The sequence below is a fragment of the Molossus molossus genome, unplaced genomic scaffold (genome assembly GCF_014108415.1).
Source record: "Molossus molossus isolate mMolMol1 unplaced genomic scaffold, mMolMol1.p scaffold_m16_p_13, whole genome shotgun sequence".
In the NCBI taxonomy this organism is placed as follows: domain Eukaryota; kingdom Metazoa; phylum Chordata; class Mammalia; order Chiroptera; family Molossidae; genus Molossus; species Molossus molossus.
The window spans coordinates 40,761,330-40,788,108 of NW_023425348.1; the positions used below are offsets into that span (position 1 = coordinate 40,761,330).

General features: G+C 49.9%; 1 protein-coding gene across 3 annotated transcripts in view; it reads left to right on the forward strand.

Moving 5' to 3' along the window:
• Positions 1-26,779, forward strand: part of TENM4 (teneurin transmembrane protein 4) — a 390,035-nt gene that overhangs the window by 218,884 nt on the left and 144,372 nt on the right. For all 3 annotated transcript variants that reach the window (XM_036259322.1, XM_036259324.1, XM_036259323.1), the window contains one exon: positions 26,041-26,142. In XM_036259322.1, coding sequence (XP_036115215.1) covers positions 26,041-26,142 — 102 coding nt within the window. The remainder of the gene's footprint in view (positions 1-26,040; positions 26,143-26,779) is intronic.

A 26,779-nucleotide genomic window follows, 5' to 3' on the forward strand; every position in this document is an offset into this window, starting at 1 on the left:
TGGGGTCTCGGAGACTGTGCCGTTCATACCTGCTAGGCTCCCAGTGGGCCAGCAAAATGCCTGTTGTCAGCAGCGCAGGGGACCACCTGCTTTGTTCCAGAGGACAACCCGACCTGTCCCGATTCCTGCTGAAGGAGCCCTTCTCCCGCCCCGTCCAGGTGCAGTTTCCAATAGAAGATATTTTATCAGAGATGGCTTAATTTCTATTTTATGATAGCCCCTTTCTCTCTCAGTTGAAAACGGCATCTCATCCCCACCTTGCCAGCTAGCTTTTCTATTGCAAACCAGCATCCTCAGGAGGGTTCCCACGTGGCGGCATCCTTTATCTCTCCCTTTACAGTACCCCTGGCATGTTGACGTGGTGAAACGTCTGCCCCCGCCCCCGTTCGGTAACGCACGTCTGCTGGACTTGGCTCTGGTGGTAGACAGCTGAGGCTGTGTGTGGCCAGAGAGGAGGTGTGGTCCAGAGAAAGGGCAGACTTTGGAGTCAGACAGGCCTGGGTTTGAATTCTGGCTACACTATTCGTGAGCTACGGGACTTTGGATGAGTCTGAGCCTCACCGAGCTTACCTGTCATTAGGAAAAAATAAAACCCTCTTTAGAAAGTCTGACAATACCATGAAAGCATGTGATTCGTGGCAAGTCCTCAGCCTGCTTTTAATTATCCAACATCTGCTGAACATCTGCATTGCTAAGTGCTAGAGATTCATCCATGAATGAAACAGAAGGCTTGCCCTCAAGGAGCCTGTAGTCACCTGGGAGAACCAACCCTCCTGTAAATAATTCCAGTATAAGGTGGTCTGCTCCAACAGAGGGGTCTCTGCAGGCTCCCAGAGGAGCGGGGGAGGCGGCCACCTCTGCCGGGGGCGCAGGAGGAGGCTGAGGGACATAAAGGACTAACTGTGAGAAGAGTGCTCAGAGAGCTGGAAACAGTGTATAAATATTCACCATTACCCACTTGGGGCCAAACAGAAGTGCGAAGCAGAACAAGGGCCCCTCCAAAGAAAAAAGGAGAAATTAAGATGAGAGAGCACCCATCTCTGCTCCAGCACAGATGTGGTCGCTGGGCCAGGCAGGCGGGGCCATTGTTTGCATTTTAGAAACGAGGAGACAGTCCATGGGCAGTGGCTCCCATGCAGCCCCGAAGCCAGGTCTTCTGCGCCCAATCCCAGCAATTTCTCCTGGAGTCCAGGTGCCTGGCACAGGACTCTGAGCATGGCAGACCTTCATCAGAGGGTCAGTGAGCACCGAGTGCAAAGGTCAAAGATCACTGCAGCCTGGAACCTTCTGTGGACGTGAACTTCTTGAGGGCATCTCTGAAGGAAGGAAGGCACAGCGGCCAGGTCAGGGCACTGCCAGGGGCACCCGGCTGGGGATGCTCTTTCAGCCCTGGGAGGTCTGTGCGTTCCGAGGCGGCTGAATGCAGAGGGCAGAGCAACTCTGAAACTGGTCCACATCCTGCACTCTTTTTATGCGGTACTGCTGCACCTCAACATGGAAAGATGGGGTCTAGAACATTCCAAGGCGCTGGTACTTGTCCTTATATATCTGACTCCACAAGGAACTTCTTAAATGTTCCCTTCTAGTTTCCGGTCTTGTCATTCTTTACAAACTCCTCCTGCCTCTCTGAAACTGCTTGGGGAAGTTACTAATGTGAATTGCTATAGTTTATTCAGCGCCTATTATATCTAAGTATTATCCTAGCTGTTTTACATAAACTGTTACAACCAGTATACGAAGTAAGTGTTCTCCCCCCGAGGAGCTCAGTGTTTAAAGGACCAGGCAGAAGTCCCACACTAGCCAGTCAAAGAGCTGGCACTTGAACCCAGGTCTGACTCCATCTTTTCCTCTCATAGTCTTTCCCACATATGCCTTTGTGTGGGAGAGCCTGTTGGGTCCACTGGAAGCAGGTAGAGGGCATGAAGGGATGGCGCCCAGAGAAGAGCCGAGAAATGAGGCGGGCGCCCGCCTGCAAGGTGAAGGTTTCTGTAGTCCAGCCTGGAAGTCTGGTTTTGAAGGCGGTGGGGAGCACAGGATCATTTTTAAGCAAACATGTCGTGTGATGCAGGTCTCGGACAAATCTCTTTGCAGTGGTACACACTGAGGGTTGGTTTCCCAGGCAGCCATGGGGAAACCAATTGGAAGACTACTGGGAAACCAGCAGCGTTAGTGAGAGAAGAGGGCCTGACTCGGGGCAGATGCTGCCGCCCTTGTACCGAGGAGGGGTGCGTTCCGGGACTTATCAACTGGTTTTCTTGACAACTTGTAGCGGCAAGGGAGAGGCAGGAAGTTTTGACCTTGGAGAATGGATGCACAGTGATATCATTAATTAAGTTAAGAAGTGAGGAGAGGAAGTAGGTTTGCTGGGGCAAGGAAGTAGGGAGACTGTGAGTTCACATTAGAGGTGAGCTGCTAATAGAATTTCCCAGTGGATGTTAATTGTTGGCAGACACCAACAGACAGGTGGATAAACAGGCGTTGACTCGGGGAGCAGCTCTGACCTGAAGACAGAAACCCAGTGGGCGTCCTCAGTGTTGATATGGGGGGGGGGGCAGGTGAGAGGGTAGAAGTGAGAAGGAGGGACTCAAGGATGGAACCCCAACTGTCAGAGGATGGGCAGGGGAAGGGATACATGGAGGTTCACTTTAGAGAAAAGTTAGGGAGCTGATTACAGAGACGCTGCTGGACTTGGTCTTTGGGAGGTCATTGGCAACCCCAGTGGGGGCAGCTTCCACCCCCTGCTGCAGGTGGAATGGGGTCACCATGAGTTCAAGAGTGAGTGAGAGGTGTGGAGTAGAAACAGTCCCTTCTAGACAGCAGGGAAGGAGACAGATCTGAGTAACCCGAGGAGGAGGCAGGTTCAAGGGAAGGTTTATATAAGGTGGGGGAGCCTCGAACGTGTTGTCAGCGGTGGGGACGGAGCCAGGGGGGGAGACTGGAGACCCAGGAGAGAGGGGAGATGATTCATGAAGGGAGGTGGGAGACAGAATGAAGGGCAGCTGCAGAGGGCTAGGGCCAGGGAAGGAGGGGAGACACCTCCTCCCGTGGGGCAGGAAGGAGAGGGCGGTGAAGAAGAGAAGATGAAGTTGTTTGAAGGTGGAGGAGAGTCTGCCCTGATCTCGGGGCCGCAGTGCTTTCTAGAAAGGGAGTGCCTTACCCAGCAAGCCCTCCGTGGCCTGCACTGTGTGTTCCCTTCCACGTAAAGGCAGCCTCGAGGTAGCACTGAAGCGAATCAATTCTATGGTATAATACACTAGTAGAGAGAGGGGTAACGTGGCTCAGTGGTTAAAGAGGGGACCTGAAGCCAGACGGCCTGGTTTGAATCCAGCCCCAGTCACTTACTGCCTGTGGGCACGAGGGATAACCCATCATTGCCTCAGTTCCCTTATCTGAAAAATGAGTGCCCACTTCATGGGAGTAATTATGAGGATACAACGAATTAATATGTGTTAAGTACTGAGAACAATGCTGGGCCCGTGATAGGTGCTACACAAGTGTTTGTTACTGTTATTGGCAATATTAGTTCCTAATAATGTTCAAGTGTTTACAGGGTCCCAGGAGTGTGTTAAGTATTATACATGCAATATCTAACTTGACTTTTGTAACAGTCTCAGGGACGCAGGAGCAATTATTTCCTTTATAGAGATGAAGAAACAAGGGTCAGAGAAATGAACGAACTTGCCCACAGTCCCACATGGAGTAAGGGCGGAGCCAGGATTTGAGTCTGGGCTGATCTCAGTCCAGAATCCACGCTCTTTCTACACTGGCTTTTGCACACCTTGCCCGGGCCCCTCCCCAGGCAGCACCCACTTCCCTGGCACCCTTCATGTCCCCTTTCCCAGGGCAGTGGGTGAGCCTTTCAGCTCTGCTCCCACAACACCGCAGCGGGGGTGCGTTGTCACTCCTTGACACTGCTCGGGCCAAAGAGTTTGTGCCAAAGGATCTCTCTACTTGTGGAAAGAGCTCCTTTATCTTTACAATCGAGCCAAGGTTTAGTGATCGCAAATCTAACAGAGGTTGGGGGCGGGTTTCTTGCTGCTTAAACAGAGCAGAGGACCCTCTGTTGAAATGACAGGACTCCAAGTGTTACATGAAGGGCTGTAAAAAACTGTAAGGCAGAAACCTCAGAACATCTGGTTCTAGTTTGAGTAGCTGCTTGTTCATGCCTTTATCTGAGCAGCGCTCATGTTCAGGGCTAATAGAAGCACAGTTTGTTTCATTCCTGGTTCATATTACATATCAGCCTGGTTTTATATTTTCATTTGTGTCATAGGCCAAAGAATCCATGAGAGAGTGCAAAGGATGGACTGTGTATTTTAGAAAAGCAAGAAAGGGTCCTATGTACTAAAGCAGGAAGGCTGGGTGGTATTTTTCACAAATACAGTTTGAGTTTTCTCAAGCCTGTAAACGCAAGCTATTCTTGGGAAAGCTTTTATGTGGGAAATTGTGCCACCATTGTCTCTTTTAAATGATAGGGGAGGAATGTGAGATCTGTGGAGCTTCTCCTAGGTGCTAAGTACTACACTAAGCACGACTTATTTACATGAACTCATTTTAGTTCTCATAACTCACCTTTGCCCACCAAAGTTATCATCCGCATTTTCCAGATGAGGCGGTGATTTTGTTCCATGTTACACAGACCAGAGCCAGGATTCAAACCCAGGTACATCGGGTCCACGCTTATTTTGCAAGTTTCCAATGTTTTTGAATGTACTGTGCTTCTGTCTTATGTGTTCGATAAGTGATAAAAACCCCCTTTGATGACAATCCTAGATCATAACAATATTAAAGATGAAAGACGGAAAAAATACTTTGCATAAAAAAGAACATTGATTTCTAGTCAAAATCCAGTGCTTCCTGGTTAAACAGTAGACAAAGTCCCTTTAAAATCACTGAGAAATAAGAATATATTTTTTGTTAGCATTGTTTTAGAAGTTTTGGCCAATGCAAGACATTGCACAGAAACGAGACTGAGACAAGCTATCACTATTTGTGAAGGATGTGTTTGTATTCCTAGAGAACACACAAACATTAATTGAAAAACTATTTTTCTTAATAAGAATTCAGAACTTGTAACTGGGGTATGAGGTAGCTTCACAAAAGTCAATAGATTTCTCATATACTTACAATAACCAGCTATGAAATATAATGAAAAATGTCTCAGTCAAATAAATCAATAAAAATTAAAATATCATCTTAATGAGAACTATATGTGACCTGTGTGACAAAAACTGTGAAATTTTATTGCGAGCTATAAAATAGGACATGAATAATTAGGAAATATAACATGTTCCTAGAAGAGAAGGTGAAATACTCTAAATATGTCAATTTATAGGTTAATGGAATGCCAGACAGAATCCTACAGGGAATTTAGGCGATTTGGTTGAATGGTTTAAGACCTCAGCTGGAATAATAAACAGATGAAAGTATGGAAAAAATTGCAAAAAGAATAATGAAAGGGTACTCATCTTTAAAGACATTAACATACCATAAATCCATAATAAAAGAGAGCGGAGTCAAGCAGACTAATGAAAGAAAATTGCCTAGAAGCACAACCAGTTATATGTAAAATTTTAATATTTGAGAAGGGGAGAATTGCAAATTATTGGAGCAGAAAAGGTTCAGTCAGTAAATGTTGGAGTAACTCGGAACACCTCGGGTTAGCCCTGCGGCCGCAGAGTGACATTCTCAGGGCACATGTGGCGGAGAGACAAGGAGAGGTTTTAGCCTACAGTGTTGGCCCAATATTTAAAAATGGGACAATTTTCCATAAAACTGTAGGTTTATGGTGTACCTTTACAAATTAGAAGGCCATAATCCCTGCAGGAACAAGCCTCTACCCCTTCAGTCCTCTGTCATTCGATACAGCCTCCACCTCATCCCTTTTTCTCAGCGCTGACCTGCCTCCTTTCACTGACCTGCCCGGCCCCCGAGGAACCGGAGTTTTTACCCTCTGATTCAGACTTCCCCTCACACCATACGCCAAAATAAATTCCAGATGGATTCAAAGGGTACTTAAAAGTCAAACCAAGAAAGGGTAAAACCCACCCTGGCCAGTCTGGCTCAGCAGTTAGAGCGCTGGCCCGTGGACCAATGAGTCTTGGGTTCGATTCCGGTCAAGGGCAAGTACCTCGGTTGCGGTTCATCCCCGGTACTGGTCAGGGTTGTGCAGGAGGCAGCCAGTCAATGTGTCCCTCTCATATGGATGTTTCTCTCTACTCCAGCCGAAGATAAATAGAAAAATATCCTTGGGTAAGGATTTTTTTTAAAAAGGGTAAAACCCAATATTTGCATATCTCTGACTTAGAGAAGGACTTTTAAGCTTGAAAGCCATTGAAGACATCTCAAAGCAAAAGACTTGTAAATGCTTACTTAAAAGTGTAGAACTTCTGCCTGCTGATGTGACTCCGTGGTTGAGTGTTGACCCATGCACCAAGAGGTCGCTGGTTTGATTCTTGGTCAGGGCACATGCCCAGGTTGTGGGCCAAATCCCCAGTGGGGGGCATGCAGGAGGCGGCCAGTCGATGTTCTCTCTCATCGATGTTTCTATCTCTCTCTCTCTAAAATTAATAAAGAAAAAAAATTTTTTTTATGTAAAACTTTCGTATCTTAGAAGACTTACCAAAATAAGAATAAGAAAAATAGTAGACCAGGAAAATAATTGCAGTAATTATGAAAGAGCAAGAAAGAGTTACTGTCTATATTATATTAAAGTGCATATCCTGTGGGGGAAAAATTATGATCTCATAGATAAATGGCTAAAGCTCCTATGTAGAAAAGCTTCCAAAAATATATAGTATGCTGTAAACATACCTGAAATACATTTCACCTCATTAGTAATCTAAGAAGTGCAAATTAAAATAATTGTGTATCTTCTCTTTACCTAATGAATTAGAAACCCCCTCCAAATTCATATCCAGTACCAAAGGGATTGAAACTGTACCCATATATATTACAGGGTGCATTGTAAATCAATACATCTTTTGGGAAAGCAAATTGGTATTTTATGTTAAATCATAAAATCGTTCACATTTTCAACTTCTGAGAGTCTTTCTTAAGAAATAAACCAATATCTTGAAAAAGCTGCTTGCTTATCTCAGCATTGCATATACACTTGTAAAAATTTGGAAACAATACTATTTCTAATAAGAAAGCATATAAGCAAATTTTGGAATATTCACTTAATGAATATTACTCAGCCATTAAAAATTACCATTATAAGCCCGGCCATTGTGTCTCAGTGGTTGAGCATCGACCCATACACCAAGGGGTCACCGGTTCAATTCCTGGTCAGGGCACATGTAGGAGGTGGCCAATCGAAGTTCTCTTTCATCGATGTTTCTATCTCTCTCTCCCTCACCTCTTCGCTCTCTTTAAAATCAATAAAGAAAAAAAATTTACCATTATAAGGAGTATTAAACATGGGGAAATGCTTATAATTTCTAGTCCCAGAAGTCAGACAGAAGTTATGTTTACAATATGAATACATCTATTAAGAACAATGTAATTTGCCTAATTCAGTCGTGTAGAAGCAGGATTTGAACTTGAATTCAAGCCTCTCTGCTCTGAGACCACTGCTGTTTCCACCTGACCACTTCCTGCTGCTGAGAGCAGAATGACGTTTCCGGGGTGCTGGTCAGTGCCTGTCAGGCTGGCCGTGGGCGCCGGAGGCCCCCGAACGACCTCACGCAGGCTTCGCGGCACTGGCTGGGCTCCGAAGGGGCAGACGGGCCTGAGCTGGGCTTCCCGCACGTTCCCGCTCCGCACACGGGCAGACCTAGAGGGCCGGCGGGGTCCGCGCTGACCAGAGCTGCTGCCAGGGTCGTCTTGAGTGCTGCAGGGGCTTGGACACGCGTGTGTTTGCTCAGCTCTGTCACACACCTCCGTGCGTGTAAGTGTTCTCATTGTTTCTTGTTTTTACTTTTTAAAGAATGCACTAAGTTAAAACTGTTAACCATGAGGGCACACCATGCTTTCTAAATCAGCTTTGCCTGAGGAGAGACCAGAACACAAGTGGTCCCTCCATCCCGAGTGCCTAGTGTTAGAGGCCACCAGCGAAGGCTTCATGCAATTCACTTAAGAAGAGAGAAGAAGAGAAGAGAAGAGAAGAGAAGAGAAGAGAAGAGAAGAGAAGAGAAGAGAAGAGAAGAGAAGAGAAGAGAAGAGAAGAGAAGAGAAGAGAAGAGAAGAGAAGAGAAGAGAAGAGCACTGGCCAGTTGCTCAGTGGTTAGAGCATCGGCCTGCGGACCAAAGAGCTGTGGGTTTGATTCCCAGTTTAGGGCATGTATCTCGGTTACAGGTTGAGCCCCAGGTCATTCAGGAGACATCCAATCAATGTGTCTCTCTCACCTTGATGTCTCTCTCTTTTTCTCTCCCTCCCTCCCCTTCTTCTTTCCCCCATTCCACTCTATCTAAAAATCAACTAAAAAATGTCCTCTGGTGAGGATTAAAAAAAAAGAAGAAGGAAGAAAGAAAGAAAGCGTATTTGAGAGAACCTGAGACTGGAAACCTGAACCTGCGGTCCTGTTTCCTGCGCCCTCCACAACCAAAACAGACACGACTGTCCGTGCAGCAGCGTTCACCGCGGTAGCAGGGACCCCGTGTCGTGCAGGCTTCCAGCTCGCTCGGCACAAGAGCGTACGGTTCCTTTGTGTTTATGTTGTTCTTTACAGCCCACCGAGGCAGGACGGCATCGGATTATTGTTCCTGTTTAGTAGAAGCAGCACCGGAGCTTCAGAGGGAAAGGTTCTTTCACTGGCCCGAGATCAGGCAGCACGTGCATGGACAAGCCCGGGTTTCGGTTCAGTGCGGTTTGGTCGATCTAGCCACTCATCTGTTTATCCTGCAAGTCTGCATTCGTTCAGGGTGTTTCTCCCACACCTTCCACACCGTGCCCTCTGCTATGGCAGGGGTGACAGCTGGGAACGAGGCGGGCAGGGGCGTGCCCGGGGGCTCGCTCAGCCTGCAGGGAGGACACTGACCAGTAACGTGACTACAGTGGGTTATGAAGGAGAGGGCTGGGGTCTTGAGAAGCACTCAACGAGGGAAGCTAACCTAAGTGGGGTAGGGTCAGGGAAGGCTCATTGTGAATATATGGCATCTAAGCTGAGACCTCAAAAAACTGATGGGGAGAGCAAGGTGGGTGGCAAGCGGCAGGAAGAGAGAAGGGTTTAAGACAGATGCCTGAGGACACCAGCATTTCGCAGGTAGAAGAAGAGTCAGAAAAGGCGGGTGAGGGTGAGCGGCTAACGCTGAGGGAAGAGAGAGCTTTCCTGATTTTATTGAGAGGAACCTGTGGTTGGGTGTTATATTCATCTCCCTCTGGCGTCCCTCCATACTGACAGCAGTGATTGAAAGCACACAAATGAAGAACAGCCCACAAGGACACAGAGAGTAAGAGACAGTGGCCATCAAGGGATGGCAGGAGGAGAGAAGGAGGGTTGGGTTAGCAGCATGGAGAAGGCTGAATACTGAGCCCTGCTGATTGAGATCCAGTGGGGAGCAGAGCCCCAGGGGAGCTCTGGAGCGAGGCCTTGGGTGCGGCAGGAGCGAGGCCCGGAGCTGCCACGCGGGTGGGTTCAGATCTAAGTGATCTGCAAGCAGCAGCAAGTAGACCCTGAGGCTTCCTTCCCCCTTCATCTCACGCAGACAGTGAAGTATCAGTCGAGTCTAGGGTAGACTAAAGATACAGCCATACACTGTCCTGAAATCGTACCTCTCATTCACCTTTTCTCAGGAAGCTGCTGGAAAATGCACTCCCCCAAAACCATAAAGTAAACCAAGAAAGGGGTCCTGGAAACAAGGAGTTTAATCAATGAGAGAGGTGAGGAGAAGCCCCAGAGTAATGGATACGTAGCAGGCCGAGCAAACAGCAGACAGCGGCAGGGCAGAGGGCAGAGGGCAGGGGTGAGGACGGGCGAGGCGGAGCCCTAGTGGGCTCCCCACGAAGTGCACCACGGGTGTTAACACCACTGCAAGTCCCCGTTCCACTTCCATGTGCATTATTCTCACTGCACACAGTTGTCCGAATTTAGTTTACCTGTGTACACCCAACTAAGTCTGACAAAAAGCCAATCAATTTCAAAATGCATGTACTGCTTGTGCATTCATTTATTTCTTTCTTAGCAAAGCACTAAGCTGCTCCTGGGGGGAGAGCAATGTATGCAGGTCTGGGGTCCGCAGCCGGGGAAGGAGCGACACACGGCACTGTGTCCGCAGACGGGGGACCGTGCAGTGCACGGTGACTTGTCCAGGGAATTTGACAAGGCCACAAGAAGGGCCACTGCAGCCGAGGGCAGACCGAGAAGGCCTAGGAGGGTCTGACTGGGAAGAAAGGAAGGGAGGAACCACGAACAAAAATCCAGGACTGAGGGAAGCTCGGAGTGTAGGGTAAGACTGAGTGCCTCCGGGAGTGAGAGGTTCCCACCCCAGTTCTGCACCCACCCAGCTGTGCGACCCTGAGAAAGGTGATTATCCTCCAGGAGCTGCAGAAGGACTCAGTGAGATAACGCATGGGCATCTGCCCGACGCCCAGTGGGCTCTCTGTTACTTCCTTTCATTTGTACTTGGCATCTGAATCCCAAAGCAGAGACATGTTGACTGGCTTGGGGTCTGAAAGAAGACTTTTATGGTGGGAGTCAGAGCCACAGGCTGAGCCCTGTGGGTCGAGCCCACCTGGTGGTGGCCGCCTCACAAGGTTGAACAGGAGAGAGCTACGGCAGTGGGCACTTGCATTTGCTGACAGGAAGTTCCCTCGGGCCCCCAGCTCAGGCTACGGGAGGCCCCTCGTCCCTTGAATCTGCTCATCCTACGCGCCACCCCTGCCCCTGCCCGCTTCTGAGAGCACCTGCCTGCGAACGTGCTCTGCATTTTCTAAATACTCCGGGGCCCTTCTCTGCCTGCAGAGTCTCCCCAGCCCCGGTGCGGAGCTACACTGCTTTCGTGGGGGTCCCTGGAGGACTGTTCCTCCTCCAGGCTTTACACCTGTATTCACCACAAGCGCTGACCCCACTGCGAGCTGTCTTCTCCTCCCTGGGGTCAGACTGTGAGGTCAGCAGGCAGGGGCCACGCCTTCACTAGATCTCAACTGACCATTTACCAAGCATTGGCTCTTCGCCCGGCCATGAATGGGGAGCTGGGGTTGCAGAGGGGCTGAACCCCACCGTGGCCCCTGCAGAGCACTCACCGCCCTGGAGGGAGCAGGCGAGGAGGTCCTACCGCAATGCGCTTTCACCCGAGGGGGCAGCAGAGACGGGAGCCGGGTAATCGGGTCATCTCCTGTACCTGGGACAGAGTAGATGTTGCAGTAACTAAATGTTTGGGCAAGCTTCCCACTTCTCCGGGCCTCCTTCCCCCTCCGAAAGGTGCAGATGATGGCCCCCTGCTGTGAATGCCGGGTGACGGTTCCATGGGATAATGGACGAGATTCCTGCGCTTGTCACTGTGCTCGTCACTGTGCTCAGCACGCGGCAGGACTCCGTAAAGGATGGCAGTGATCGCCATTATTATATTTATGTTACCTGGTTTGATGTCTGAATTTATTACTTTATTATTAAAAACTTGTGTCTGCACTAGAAATCTAAGAGGCTCAGAAGGCAAGAGAGAGAGGTCAGATGTTTAGCCCATCTCCGACTTTCAGAGGATGTCTTCGAAGGTATTCTCTGGCCAGTGCCTTTCTCTCAATTTACTGTCCTGATGGTTGGCCGTGAAGTTTGGGGTTTCCCCAGGCTCTGAGAGGGAAAGAGGGGTTACCCTCAGCCATCATGAACCAAAGCGGCTCTCCCTGAACCTCCCAACCCTCAGACCCGCTGCTTCGGAAAGGGTGTGCAGCTGTGTCCTCTGGGACGCTGGCCAGATGCCAAGAATGGAGGGGTGACAGGAGGCTCCGCAGCGGTTGGCCCGGGCAGGCGGAGATACCGTCTCTACGGGGCAGGGCTCAGGACCCAGGGGTCTTTTACCCCAGCCCAGGAGGAGGCAGAAGGCTCGGCTGGAGGTCTGTTCCCTGGGAAGGTGATGATCTCTTTTACCTGCTTTCTACCACCTTCTTCGGAAGTCTCAAGACCCAGCAAGCCTAGCATGAGCCCCCAACACCCTCAGTTTAACAGGGAGCAGGTGGCAGCTCTCTTCTCCTACAGGCGAGCGTGCATGTGTGTGCACGTGTGTGTGTGTGCACGCGCGTGTGTGTACGCACTCTGCCTTGGCCGCTGGGCCCACCCCCTAGTTAATGATGGATCAGGCCAGTCAGCAGAACCAGCCTCCCATGTGGCGGGCGACGCCAGGGTGCTCCGGGTAAGTCGTCACAGAAAGAAGAAGCTGGGGTTTTGTGCTGCGAAAGGGTGCATGAGAAATGTCCCTGGGGTTCCAGGAGAGGCTGGACCCTTACAATGTGACTGTCACAGAAAGAAGGGGCATGTCTGTAGAAGGTTCATGCGTGCCTCGGAGGTGTGAGCTGAAGGGAAGAGAGAAGTCAGCATCCCCAGTACATCTGTGTGGGCACATCCCAGATGTGGTCGTGTGCCACACGGGCGGAAGAAACCCAATCTCACATGGACTTAGTTGTGTCTTAGTAACTTGAGCCAGTGCTGTGTGGGGACGGAGTTGGAGCATCAGGTGCAGCTTTCCCAGGCTTAGAGTTAGAGCAGCTCCCTCTCGTCCTGCTGTCAGAAAGTGCACACACCCACGAGCCCCTGATGAAGGAGAGGTGAGCTGAGGTCAGCCAGAGGACAGCCAGGAAATGCTAACCCGCTAGCAAGGGTCCCTGGCTCGTACTATAGCTGCTCAACTGATATTACTATAACACCTGCTGTGTGTCACTCTGTAGTCACTCCCACTCTGCAGACAAGGAAATGGGACACAGAGGTACAGTGACTTGTCCAAGGTCCCACAGGAGGCAGCAGAGTGGAGTGAGAACACCCAGGGGTCTCACTCTCAAGCCTGTGCTCTCCCTGTTACACCAGGCAGCCTCGGACCTCGCCGTCCACAACGGGTTCGCTCTGTCTGGTTCGTTTTGACTTGGCTTCATTTTGCCTGCCACTGATGAGACATTGACTGCAAGCCATTATGTGCTTAACATTGCATTATCGCGTGTACTTCCCAGCCTTGCCATGAGCTAGGTAAGGAAGCCAGGCTTCATTGAGGGTCTCTGAACCCTGTCCAGCGCTGTACAGCTAGTGAGAGTTGGAGCTGGACGTCAGAACCAGGTCCGTCTGATTTCACAGTCCATGCTCAGCCATGGGTCAGGGCGTCCCAGCCAAGGGAAGTCAAACTACACCGGAGGCAGGATCCAGCCCTGAGGAACTGAGCACGCCTGGGTTTATGCTCACACTCCAGCCCAGTGGACAAGTACAAGGAACCAGGGAGCAAGGAGGAGGCTAGCCAGCCCCAGGGCTGCAGTCTGGACTCCAGGGACCCCACTGGCTCTCGTCATTCAGGCGTGCAGACCGCCGACGGCACGCGTCCTAACCTCTCACTAGGCACACAGCAGACAGCCCTGGCACAGGGGCAGGCCAGCCTTTCACTGGCCAGGGAGCTGGGTCACTTCCCTTCCAGCCAAGACCGGGCAGGAGCTCACATTTATATTATAAGGTAGCGTAATGGGGTCTTAAAGCCCTTCTGCCAGAGGCCAGAAGTTTCCATAAACTTTTCACAACAGCAACTACTTCTCAGTTCCTCGCAAGATATGTGGTGTTTGCTTTTGTCGTTGGGCAGTTTCTGCCCAGAGGCTGAGGGAGTGATCTATCTAGGTGGCTAGAGCAGCTATAAAATATTTAACTCGAACATCTAATTACATTACCATGATCTCTAATAGGATTTTATGTCCAACAGAAGTCCAACTTGGCCTCTGGCCCAAAGATATAGACCCAAGTTATTATGTTGAGTGTTACCTACCAGATAAATAAAGAAGAAATACTGTTCGAATCATTGTGAGACAGACCAACACACGTTATAATTATTGTAAAGAAAAATCCACCCGAGTCTGAGAATGTATCCATCTCGTTAATCATTTTATTGTGTTGTGTCCTGGAAGAAGTAATTCAAGGATGTGATTCACAGAAGCCATCCTGACAGCTCTCGCCAGAGAACAGATCTGGGGCCCTGCAAAGTTTTACTGTTGTGCGCTCCCCAAACACATGGCTGCCAGGGGGAAGGAGCCCAGGAGAGTGTCTCGCTGAACGGAACAGGCCCAGGGGAAGAGACATGACAGGAAAGCAGCCGGTCTGGAAAAAAGTTTTATAGCCGTGAAACCTGGAAAAAAAGGAAAGAGGAAGGGGACGCAAGGACGTGAGCCGTCCAGACCCCGCAGGAGCCCCGCGGCAGGCTTGGAGGCAGAAATCAACACGTCGCCCTTTGTCATTCGATATTTGACAAGCGTTGAGTGACTAGCTGCTCTGGACACACAAGGTGGCGAATGGGAAATGGATCCCTCACTGTCAAGGAATTTGCAGTCTTCTAGGGCTAAAGGGCCATATTCATAAATAACTACACTTCAAGGTAGAAAGCAGTAGGTGATAAATGAAGGATTGAATCCCAGTGCCATTAGATTCAGATGAGAGAGAGAGAGAGCAGTCCCTCTTGCTAGAAGGAATCTGGGCGGCTTTCCGAAAGAGGTAATATTTAAATTGGGCCATGAAGGATGGTTAGGACTTGGACAGGTGCCGGAGTGGGGGCAGAGGGAAGCTTTGTAGGCGGGATCACCAGCGTTGGCACAGCTGGGGAGGCTGGAAAGGCTATGTGGGTTTGGGAGGGGGTGGGGAGTAATTTGGCAGCAGCACTAAGTGGACAAGAGGAGAACCCCGGTGGCAAAGAAATTCGTTTGGAAAGGAGAAGTGGAGCCTTAAACTCTTGGTTCAGAAATGTGGGTTTTCTCCTCACCAGTGTTCCCGCGAGTATAGTTCTTGAGATTGTTTTAGATCATATAGACAGATTCTATTTCAAAAATCATGAATTCATTTTCGTAAACTGGAGAAAAGTATAATTAGGTATGTCAAACCATTATTTCATAACGATATCTAATTTCTGTTTTAAAATTTTTTAAAGAAAATAAATGAGTCAGAAGAAATACCAAGTGAATAATAGGACAGATGGTCCGTGACTATGGCAACGGCATAAAGACAGCGGAACATTCCTCCAGGCCGGGCCGTGTGTCTGCAGGCCTGGGCGGCCAGCGGGACATGCACGAAGGGACCGGTACAGAGTGCGGCAGCCCCACTGTCCAGGCCTCTCCCGAGGGAGAGGAGGTTGCCATGCTGGATTTCCCAGTTTTTCAAGAAAAGCCAGTACAATTTTTCTATGAATTTCCTTAAAAAACAAAGAAATCTGCCAACAAATTGAAAAATTTTTAAACACTTTGCAAACAAAAGTGTCCACAGGCCTCCAGTTTGTGATGCTACGGAGCAGTGACCTGGAGGGACACACTTCCAGGGTGACAGCTGTGGCTGACAAGGGTGGACTGAGAGGGGCAAGCTGGAGGCAGAAGTCCACTTGGAGTGCTGACACCGGGGGTCGGGCCAGGGGAACACCACCCCGAAACTTCCATCTTCCAGGTGAAGGCCAGGCCAGCGCGGGGGTTCTGGCCGCAGGAAGGTGTCTAGGTCCTCTTTACGTAGCCCCGTGCGTTTGCAGCCCCGGCTCTGCTGACATACAGTGGGAGAGGGACGCGGTTTTCCCCTGGTGTGTAAGCAGCACCGAGAGCTGGCTGACAAGCCCTGATGAAGGATTGGAGAATAACCGAGCAGTTGCCCCACCCCACCTCCTAGAGCTGTTTCCGTCCCTCCCTGGCCTGTCAGCACAGAGTAACCCAGCACGGTGATGCTCGTTAGACAGACCTCTCTAGCCAGCAGCTGAGTTGAACTTTTGTAAAAACTGATTTCTTAAGTAATTTGTTCTGAAGATGGACGACACGAAGTTGGCATGATGGTCAGCAGGTCGCTGCGTGGGAGCAGCGAAGACGATTATTCTGACTCTGGCTCACTGGACCCCCATCTTACCCCGCACAGCTTTGCATTTCAAATGGCTGCCCACTCTCTAAGAGCTGCCCCAGTACCACCGCCTGGAGGACCGAGCCTCCTCTTTGGATGTGGTCCACAGTGTTTTGCATTCTTGCAGAGGGGATCTTTCTGTCCTCTCTGGCTTGTTTTGATAGATCTGTGTGTGAAGTCTCAGCCTTTTTTCCAGACACTGTTTCTTAAAGTGGTACCAAGACTAAGGGCATTAGCATCACCTGGGACCCTACCCCGGACCCATTAAATCAGAAACTCGGAGAGTCGGCCTAGCAATCATGTTTTCACAAGCCCTGCAGGGGACTGACACAGGCTAGAAGGTGATGACCACTGACACTGTATTAGAGATGGGAGTAAAGCAACATTTCCTGAGCACCTTCCAAGTCGCTGGTGTGTGCGTCTACATCTATGTATGTGTATAGTGGTTTTATTTAACTTTCACAACAAGGGTATAATACAGTGATTTTCTCATTTTATAGGTAAGTAAACCGAGATCTCAGATACAGTGACTTACTCTAAGTCTCACCCTTAAAAGAGCTGAAATTGAGACCCAGATATGTTACTTCTCCAAAGCCCACAGCCTTCCCGCTGCTCCTTGAGAGCGAGGACCACACTCCGGGTCCTCCTGATGGCATCAGCACAGTGGAGTCCAAGAGGCTTGTTTGAATGAATGAATGAATGAATGAATGATAATGAGTCAACAGATCATTATTACTGTCCAGCATGATCTGGTTGTGAATGGCCGGAACTGCATTTCAGTTGCTAGTAGGTGTGTTTTAAAACCAGAGTTTCAATGAACAGAACCAAAATTGGTGCTGTTTGGAACTTCCAGGTCCTGGCTCCCTTTGTGCAGTCCTCACTCTGTAGCCCACGGACAGGCAGCAGGAGTGGGACCAGCATGTGTTCTTATCGGACTGGCAGTGGGGGTGCAATGGAGGAACCCCTAGGCTAGGTAGGGTGATCACTTATTAGCTGCGTGCACCGCAGCAAGTTCTCTGTGCCTTCTTGTTCTCATCGACAGAACAGGGCATAATAGCACCTTCCCTTCTTCCGTACGGAGCTATGGTGAGGATCAAATGAAACTGTGTAGAAGTGCTTTGGAAACGAAGTGCTGCACTTATCAGTTACCGTGAAAGCCTGCACACCAGGCAGAGCCCGATAAGGTTCAAGGTGACTGGACGTGTCCGGTTCCTCCAGTCACAGGAAGCAAGAACACACGCAACCTCACGGAAAGGCAGGTGCGGCAGTGGCGTGGTTTGCAAAAGGTTGACACGGTGTGGGACTGACATAGGCACTGGAAAGCCTCTGGGGGTCCAGGCGGTTCCAGGGCCCTATTTATTCTCTTCTCCTGGGCTGCGTGGCCTTCTGTGCGTGGCCTTTGCACGTGGTGTCCCTGTCTCGGAGCTTCAGCTCCATTCGCCACTCCCTGCTGACCAGCCAGCATCCTCTGCTCACTCAGTCGGCTTCCTTTTCACTCTGGCTCCTACCTGGTCAGAATCACCTTACCAGCCCCTCTCTTTCCGTCACATCCTTTGGCTTCGCTCTCATGCCCTCATCGCTGACTGCCACATTCCCAGTGTGCATTTTAGTGCCAGTACTAGGGGCTGGGACTCTGGCCATGTCATTGAGTGCCAGTCAGTCGGCCTGTGAATTAAGCATCCTTGGGTCAGGAGCTCATCCCGGTCCAATCACCTAAGGCCAGTGAGGAGGTGGCATCGTCTGGTCTACCTGTGCCTGCTCCTTAGGCAGGAACTGGGCAGAGCAGTGCTCCTCGGAAGGAGCTGGGGGTGAAGGATTGATAAATCCACGAGCGAAGGAAAAGTGTCTCCCAATGTGTGAGCAGCACCTCCTCTTCGAAGGCCCTTCTGCCCTTGGGCAGCGTGGCACCTGTCAGTCCCATCCCCATCTGATGCGTGTCTCGGTGGCCCTCTGCACATGCTCACAGGGCATGGGGGAGGGAGGTGCCTGTGCAGCCTTCTCCGGGAAAGGCAGCAGAACCACAGCCAACTGCAGGACTCTGACATCTGCCAGAGCTGCTGCCAGCAGCCCCGGGAACAATGTGGGGGCTCTTGCTTAGAGGCAGCCAGGGAGCCGCCTGCTCCCTAGTCCCGTCCCTGCTCACGCAGCCTGGGTGACTCATGGGGACCCTCTCGCAGGATAGATGATAATATCGTTCTAGCTATCAGAGGACAGCAGGGAGGTTTGGAAAGTTGGAGTCTGCCCCTAGACAGTAAACGTCCTCTTCCTCCCTCGGGCCCAAAACATGGTGATGATCTAAGCTTTCTTTTTTGTCTGTCTGTATCATTTTCTAAGTACTGACTGTTTGGTTGGATTCATTGGCTCACAGGATGTTAGATCTGAAAGATCGCCCAAGCCATCCACTTCTCTCGGAACACTTCCTGAGCCAGAGTAGATGCTCAGTAAATGCTTGCCGAATAAATTTTATGAAGGTTGGGGGTGAAGCGAAAGCCCCTGAGAGAAAGGGGGTAGGCCATGGTCACCTAACAAGCACTCAAACCGAAGTTTCTGGGTAAAGTTCAGGCATGTTCCCTTCAATCAGGACTCAGAGAATCATACGATTTCAGGTTTGGAAGACAACCCCCCTCTAGTCCTCCCAGCAGTCATTAAGTTGCCCTCCACTTGAATATGTCAGTGACTGAAAAGGTATGACCCTCTATTACCTAGTCCATCCGTTTAGTCCCCCCGTCCAACAATCAGTCGTGTACCACCTACTATTTATTGAGGATTCAGAGATGAATAACACATGCCCTGCCTTGATGAAGTTTAGTGTTCATCCCCGGACGATACCCCGACGCCAGAGTGGTATTCCGCTCTGCCACTTACACCAAGTCCACTTCCCAAGGACTCTAGCCCATGCTCATTGGACCTAGGTCAACCTATGAGGGCCACAAAACAAGAACCTAATCCTCAGTTCGCGTATCAGCCCTTCGGATGGTTTTAAACAGAGCTCTTACCCCTCCGTAGGCTACATTCCCAACTCCTACAGGAATTCTTTCTTTGAAATGTGGGTTTAAGTTCTCATATCCTTCTGGTTGTTCTTTGATGAACGCACTCCAGTTTGTCTTATCAGGCTCTTAAATGTGGCCCCCAGATGTGGACTACTGAAAGTACAATACAAAATTAACCTCCCATCACTCCATTGTCCATAAAAATACACGACAAGGAGACAACAGGCCGTTAGCCGCCACCTCTCCTTGAGTCTGGCTTGGGCCAGGTACACAGCCCTGACCACTGCCCTGGCCACTGCCCTTGTGCTCCTGCTGAGCTTCTCGACAACAAACGTTACTGAGGATTTGCTTGTGTGGAGCCTTCACCAGACTCTTTGAAGAACCAGACATGGTGCTTGTCTTCAAGAAGTTTACAGTCTTCTTGATGAGCTTTGGTTTGCCCCCAAATAAATAATTAACAAAGAACCAAGACCACATGTAATCAAGGAAACAATCTTTTTCCTAGACCCCTCCCGAGAGCTGCTCTTAATAGTGGCTGGTAGACTTCTGGGTATGATTGAAAACAGATCTCCCAGTTCAAGTGCCAGTGCAGAACTGGCTTCGAGCCCAGGCTGTCAGAGGCTTTGTCAAATTGTTGTCATTGCGCTGACCTAGACTGTTGCAGATGAAAGGCCTTTGAATTCCATCATCTGCACAGAAAGCTGGGGTACCTACAGGGACTGACACCTCCCGGGCCATGGAACAGCTTTCCAGCACCTGGCACCTGCCCAGTGCCAATCTAGAGTGCAGAGGGAGGAAAGTTCTTTCCGTTGTTGGCATGAGTCTGCCTGTGTTTGGGCTTCTGGGAGACAACAGGTTTAATTTGCTTTGACAGTACTTTTCCCCAGGAGGGAATTTACTCAAACACCCTGCCTTCTTCACATTCGGCACAGTGCTCGCTTGCTTTCCCACTTTAACTGTGGGGAGTTGCTCTGTGTTTTATATGCATATGTGTGTGTTTATCCCCAATAACCCACACTGCCTGGTTTGGATTCATCAGACCAAGTCAGTATGTTGTTTCAGTTCACAAATGATACGCACGCATGACCCTTTCTTCCAACCAAAATACCAACTCTGCCAAGTCCTGGGCAAACCTCTTTACATGCACAGAGTTACCCTATTTGTTCTTCCAAATAACCCTCTGAGGTAGGTGCTATTATTAACGCCATTTCACAGGTGAGGAAACTGATGTTTAGAGATGACTTGCCCCAAGGGCACATCACTCTAAGAGGCCCAGACTTTGGTCCAGGCCTTATACCACACACTTTCGCTTCAGATACAGCTTGGTTCACCTACCAGATTTGCCCTTATAGCTGTGACCTTGAGAAAGTGACATCAGCTCTCAGCCTTCATCTGAGACTGTAAAATGGTAGCAACCGTACTATTTCTCATCATTATTATAAGGAATGAATGATATGTCTTTAACAGTTCCATTTGAGGGAATGAGAAGATCTGTGTTAGAGTTTTCTCTTGACCTTGAGCTGCTGTAGAATTAAGTCCCAGCTGTGTTCTCTAGTGTGTGTGCACATCTTCTTTTGGTTGCCAATAATAAAACAAGTCCCCTCTCAGGATCAAAGAGGATGTAATAGATGTAACCTAAAATATAAATGTCACTAGCTGCAGTCAAGGTGATGCATCCAGTCATCCAGTTGGTTGCCCTGGAGTCCAAGTCCCTTCCTTCTTGCCTGAAGCATCAGCATCCATCCCACAGAGAAGCCAAAAGCAGGCATCGGAGAGTGGGTCTCTGTCAGGCAGTAGGTAGACCTTGGTTCTGCAACTGAGCACTCCCAGACAGTGTCCAACATCCACTTTGACAACTTAAGGAGAGACAAGAGAAGCAGAGGAAGGCATTATAGGTAGTAAACAGAAGCTTCTGTTATCCGGGACATGTCACAGGGGAGCAAGACAGAGGAGGAGCTGGGAGGGAGGAATAGTGCTGGGTGAGGAGAGAGAGAGACCAAGGATGGTCATTATGCTCTGACCTCACTCACAGCTGTTTCTTCTGTCTTTGGTGCTGGAGTCCAGTGTCAGAGGTGTGCTTGCTCAGGCCAGGGCATGAAGCAGGTGTGCCCATGCCCTGGGGAGCTGACGGGGGAGAAGAGACTCCTTTCCTCGAGGGTAACTGCCCCTGTGAAACGGGGTCCAGTAGGCAGCTCGGCCACCCAGTCGTCCTTCTCCAGGCAGGGGCTTCGTCTCCGGTCTTTCCCTGTTTCCTACAAAATGAAGCTGTGGGATTTCAAAACAGAAAAGCAGAAAGTGGCAAATGAAGGCAGGCTTTTCCGGGCATCAGCCGTTACCCTCTCACCCTGACGCGGTGATCTACCCTTTGTTTCTGGGAAAGGGTGGGGAGCAGACAAAAGGAGGCACTGCAGGGGGCTCACCCAAGCCTCTGTGGGGTCCCGTCCCCTGCCTCCTCCAGGGACAAACGCACGCTGTTGTCCTCCTTCCTTCTGCAGACGCCCCTTTGTATTTCGAGCAACATGTTCAACATCCAGAGCACACACCCACTCACAACACGTGTCCAGAGAAGGAGCTCAGGCAACATTTCAGCTCTGCATTCCAGTATTGATGGGAGGAAAAACAAGTTTCTGAAAATCAGACTTTCTAGCAGGACCCCCTGCTGTGACGGAAGCACGAGAGCCAGGCAGAACGGCCCGTTCCAGTATGCCATCGAGCCGATGATGGAAACCAGTTATTCCTAGGCAGCTGCACTTCGCATCTAGATTTGAGCAGATCTAAAGGTACTCAGTCGACAAAACGAAGGCAGCTGCCATTTGGGCATGTGCAGAGCAGGAAGGAACTACAGAGGGAAGACATTCACCAAACACTAATGGGAAACATAACGACACGCTTACTCAGTGAAGTTCACGCTTCTCCCAAGCCAGGCACTGTCGCTTCGCACCCGCGTTCAGCGTAGAGCTATCTCGTCAGTGGGGACTCATTCTTTGTGGGGTCCCCGGTGGACCCCAAGGAGTTGAAATCTTTCCAGATGGAAGAAAAATGGTATACATAAACATTTCATCAGAAGGAAATATTCTCCAAATGTGTCCCTTCTATTTCCTTGTTACTATCATAAAATTATGCCATGTTTCCTAAAACCTCTGCCTGCTCTGAACCAACAGCCTCGGGCAAGTTTTGTAGCAAACAGCAGTGTGTGCTGTCAGATTTAGCAACCAACACTAGGCTCGGTCACAGCAAATGTACGTTCCTCACTTTTTCACCACGAAGGCTTTTTGGCAGATGATGAACAGGTTTGTATCCTGGAGGTTTCATAAATCAAAAATCAAGAAAGTGTGTATGTAACACTTAATCTGCAATTGATCCTATTAAAAATGCAGCTGGTAATTATAGTGATTTTATTAGGAGACTCTCAAAGACCACGGTTCTGAGAACACTGGACCACAGGATTTTAGATCTGGGAGAGAGCTCTGAGATCATCTCGTCGAATGATTTCAGCGATGGCAACAAATGTTTGTTAAGACCCCTCTGTGGACTGGATACCAGGGCAAATACGTAAATGAATAAACTCAGTTTCTGCTCTCTGGGACTTCACAGTCAATAATGGGGCCTGTTTGGGGCTTTAGTAGGGGTGAAGAAGAGAGAGTCCTGGAGTAACTTAGCCTGTTGAAGAAATCAGGAAGGGTTGTGAGAGGTGATATCTGAGCTAGGTTTGAAAGAAGGAGGAGGAGTTGCCAAGCAGGTGGGTATGGGAGGAGCAAGTTCAAGGATGAGGATTCAGGTGCAGAAAGAGGAAGGACATGGTCAGGGCCCCGCAGCCATTGTTCGGTTAGCAGGACAAGACCTGGAGGCCCGGCCTTCTGCCTCTGTCCTGTGCTCCTGCAGAACCACAGGTAGGGCGCAGCCTCCAGACCTTCAGCCAGATGTAAAAGTAATCTTGCCTTACACTTGACTCAAAATTCTTATTTTTAAAAGAATATTCAAAATGCAACTTTCTAAGCCATTCTCTCTCCCTCCTCTCCCCCCGCCTCTCAAGTGTTTAGGAAGCCACTTCTAACTTACAGGTATGCATCAGACACATGGATTCTTCCAGGCAAAGCCAGTGCAGAGCAGAGGTACTCAGGGCCCTGGCTTGTGAGCCCCTCTCCTCAGGGACCCAGACCACTTTGCCCTGAGACGAGACATAGTCTGGATCAGACGCTTCTTGTACTTAACTCCACGCTAGTGTCAAAGGGTGCTCGGGTTAGAGGAACAGCACCGAGTAAGGAGAATTTTCCACCCACTCGCAATGGAACCACTTTTTAAATAGTTTCTAAGTTGATAATGGCAAACAGTGGGAAAAAGACCATTCTGGGAGTTTACCAGGCTATGAATTCCCCACCATCTCCCCACCCTTTCCCTCTCTCCGTGCCCAAGCCATTCTCCAAGCCCGCCTTCCGTCTGCTGGGTTTGCCCTATCGGCTGCCATCGCGCTGGCCCTCCGTGCTCCATGCCCTTGTCTGATGCCTTTTCTGCACCGCTGCCCTCTTAACTCATGACAGGCTCACAGATTTGCAGAACGGGAAGCAGTCCTCGGGGTCATCTCTGCCATCACCTTTATTTCACAGATGACAAAGGTGAGATGCAGAGATGGGACGGAAGTTGCTCTGGGTCACTCAGCGTGGCGCCCGAAGAATGGACCCCAGAACCAGGTTTCACTACCTCCGGGCAGAGCTGCTTCCCCGGGGCAGTGTTACCTCGTTCTCCCACGCAGGCTGCACTGTCCAATGGGCAAGACTTGTCTGACATGGTAACATCTCATTTCCCAGAGGCCTTAGCCCTGCTTCACGACTTCCCATTGTGGGCTAAGACGTGGCCGAATCCTTAGCTCCGCCGCGCCTCACCGGCCTTTTCCTCTCTTTCAGCTCTGGGTGCAGGCTCACTCTGAGGCCTGGGCGAGTCACTGCGCTTCCTCCGTGCTCTGTTTCCTTCTCTGTTCAATGAAAGCACTGGGCTAGATGCTCTCTTGGTCCCCTTTAAGCTCTAGCAGTTCTAGAATTCCCTGCCTTCCAGCCTGTCCTCTGCTATCTTCAGGACGGGCCTGGCCCTCCCCCAGCTCTGTCGCCTTGCTCATTCTCCTGGCGTCTGCTGGGGGTGGGCTCCTCTACAGCCCAGACAGCACAATCTTATTGAAGAAGACGAGGCTTGGAGCCCACAGGCCTGGGTTTGAATCTTGCCTCCGTGACATAGTATCTGTGTGGCTTCAGCAAACGACTTCATCTCTCAGCCACCTTTTTATTTATTTATTTATTTTTGCATTTTTTTAAAATTAATGTTTTAATTTTTGTTACAGATGTTTCTCCTTTTTCCTACACTGATACCCCCCTCCCCCAACTTCCTCGCCCTGTCCCCAGCTTTGTTGTCCATGTCCATACACACATGTGGTTTATCTCTCCTCCTCACCCCCTCTTCTGGGGATAGTCTGTACCCCACTTCCACGTCTCTGGGACTGCCCCATTCCTCAGACTGTTATGTTCATTATATTCCACAAATAAGTGAGATTATGTGATATTTGTCTTTCTCTGCTTGGCTTGTTTCGCTCAGGATAATACTCGCCAGGTTCCTCCATGTCGTCTCAAAGAATAAGAGATCTTTCTTTCTTACAGCTGCGTAGTACTCCATTGTGTATATGTACCACTGCTTTTTTATCCATTCGTCTACTGATGGACACTTGGGCTGTTTCCAGATCTTAGCTATTGTAAATAGTGCTGCTATGAACATGGGGGTACATATAGTCTTTCTGATTGGTGTTTCAGTCAGCCACCTGTTTAAAAAATAAGAAAAACAATATATGCTTTTGGGTTTGTTGACAGTGAAATGAGACAAAGTGTGTGGAACGACATGGCACAAAGAAGGCGTTTGCTATGTGGTGACTTCTTTCCTTTCTTCCACATGCAGCTTGTTGAGAAGAGGGCTTTTCCATGACCAGCTTTTCCAGCCGCGGGTTTACTACCTGGAGCTACAAAACACTGACTGACTTTTTTACTGAAATCTTTCTGAAATGAATTCTGTAGTTCCTCGACATGTCACACAGACAATCCCAAAGCATAAGAGAGAGTTAGCGAAAGGAGCGTCTTTGCGAAGGTGGGCATCGTAGCAGATGCTGGGGGTGCAGGTAGGGCACAGGGAATCTGAAAGGAAAGTTCTAGGCCTTTTGTTTATTTTTTTTAATATACGTTTTTATTGATTTTATTTTAGAGAGAGAAGGGAGAGGGAGAAAGAGAGAGAAACACTGATCAGCTGCCTCCTGCATGCCTCCTACTAGGTATGCCCACAACCTGGGCATGTGCCCTGACCAGTAATCGAACCCATGACCTCTTGGTGCAGGGGACAACACTCAACCAACTGAGCCACGCTGGCTGGGTTCCTATGCTTTTTCAGTGAGCCCGGATGTTTTCATTTCTCCCCCATCGAAGGGTTTTAAGTAGGATAATGTTTCAGAGCCATCACTCAGGCTGCTGGGTGGTGAATGAATCAGGGGAGGGAGGGAGCAACAGAGGAAGTTAAGGGGCCGGCCGAGTGGCTGTTGTGTTCGCCTGGTGAGAGACAGTGGCAACGTGGACTGATGGTCAAAAAACCAGAGATGGGAAGAGACAGGTTTACAAATGCTCAGTAGCTTTAAAAAACTGACTCCTGGAATATCAGCTCATTATGAGAAATATAGGAAACACAGGAACGTATAAATAAAGACCACAGGAATCGCCCAATCACCCAGCATCCAAAGATAACCACTGCTGACAAATTAAACTATCGTTCCCTAATGTTTTTAGCGAAAATTTTCTAACGTATTCGTGGATACAAATTTGATTTATAAAAAAAGTGGCTCAGGCAGACATTTTCCAGAACACCTCCCTTAGTGTCAGCTGGGAGGTACCTCAGTAAGAGTCAAAGGACATGGAATTTTTAACTCGGTGGGTTGCTTGCCCAGGACTGGGCTGGAAGAGCTCACACGTGTGGGTCCCGGGTAACCTGAGGCGGGGCTCCTGGGCCCCGGGGAGGAGTCTCTGTTTCAGCTCTGCTTCTCTTCTCTCCTCCAGAATCGGTGGAAAACTGCCCCAGCAACTGCTATGGCAACGGCGACTGCATCTCGGGGACCTGCCACTGCTTCCTGGGCTTCCTGGGCCCTGACTGCGGCAGAGGTGAGAGCTCAGTCTGGGCCTGATCTCCGCTCCCCAGGCCCCAGGCAGCTCGGGTTCCCCTTCTCCGAGCAAGTGCGGAGCTCAGGCCACCTCGCGAGAGGCGCTCCTGAGGGCCGTTCTGCAGAACCCTGAGCAGGAGGGCTGCAGGCAGAGTCGTGGCCTCCTCAGCCACGTGACCCCGGTGTGCAGGGCTGGGCAGGTCAGGAAGGAAAGGCCTTTTCAGGGACAGCCATAGTGAACTTCATGTCCCATTGTGGAGGCAGAGGGAGTGGTGTGGGGGTCCTTTGAAAAGTTAGACTCACCTTAGAGGAGCACTCAGCCTTTCTCAAGTGTCTAGCAGGGTTCTTGCATGGCTCCTGCGTGGTGCCTGCGTGGTTTCTATGTGGTTCTTGCGTGGCTCCTGTGTGGTTCCTGTGTGGTTCCTACATGGTTCCTGCGTGGCTCCTGCGTGGTTCCTGCGTGGCTCCTGTGTGGTTCCTGCATGGCTCCTGTGTGGTTTGCCTGGCCCTGTGGAGGGAGGCCTGATTTGTTGCTCAGTTACTGCATTCTAATAGCACAGGCAGAATCGTGGCTGAGACCACCATGGACTTGGAAGGCAAAGCTGCTCTTCTCTGCACAGGGCCCCAGTGTTGCTTCA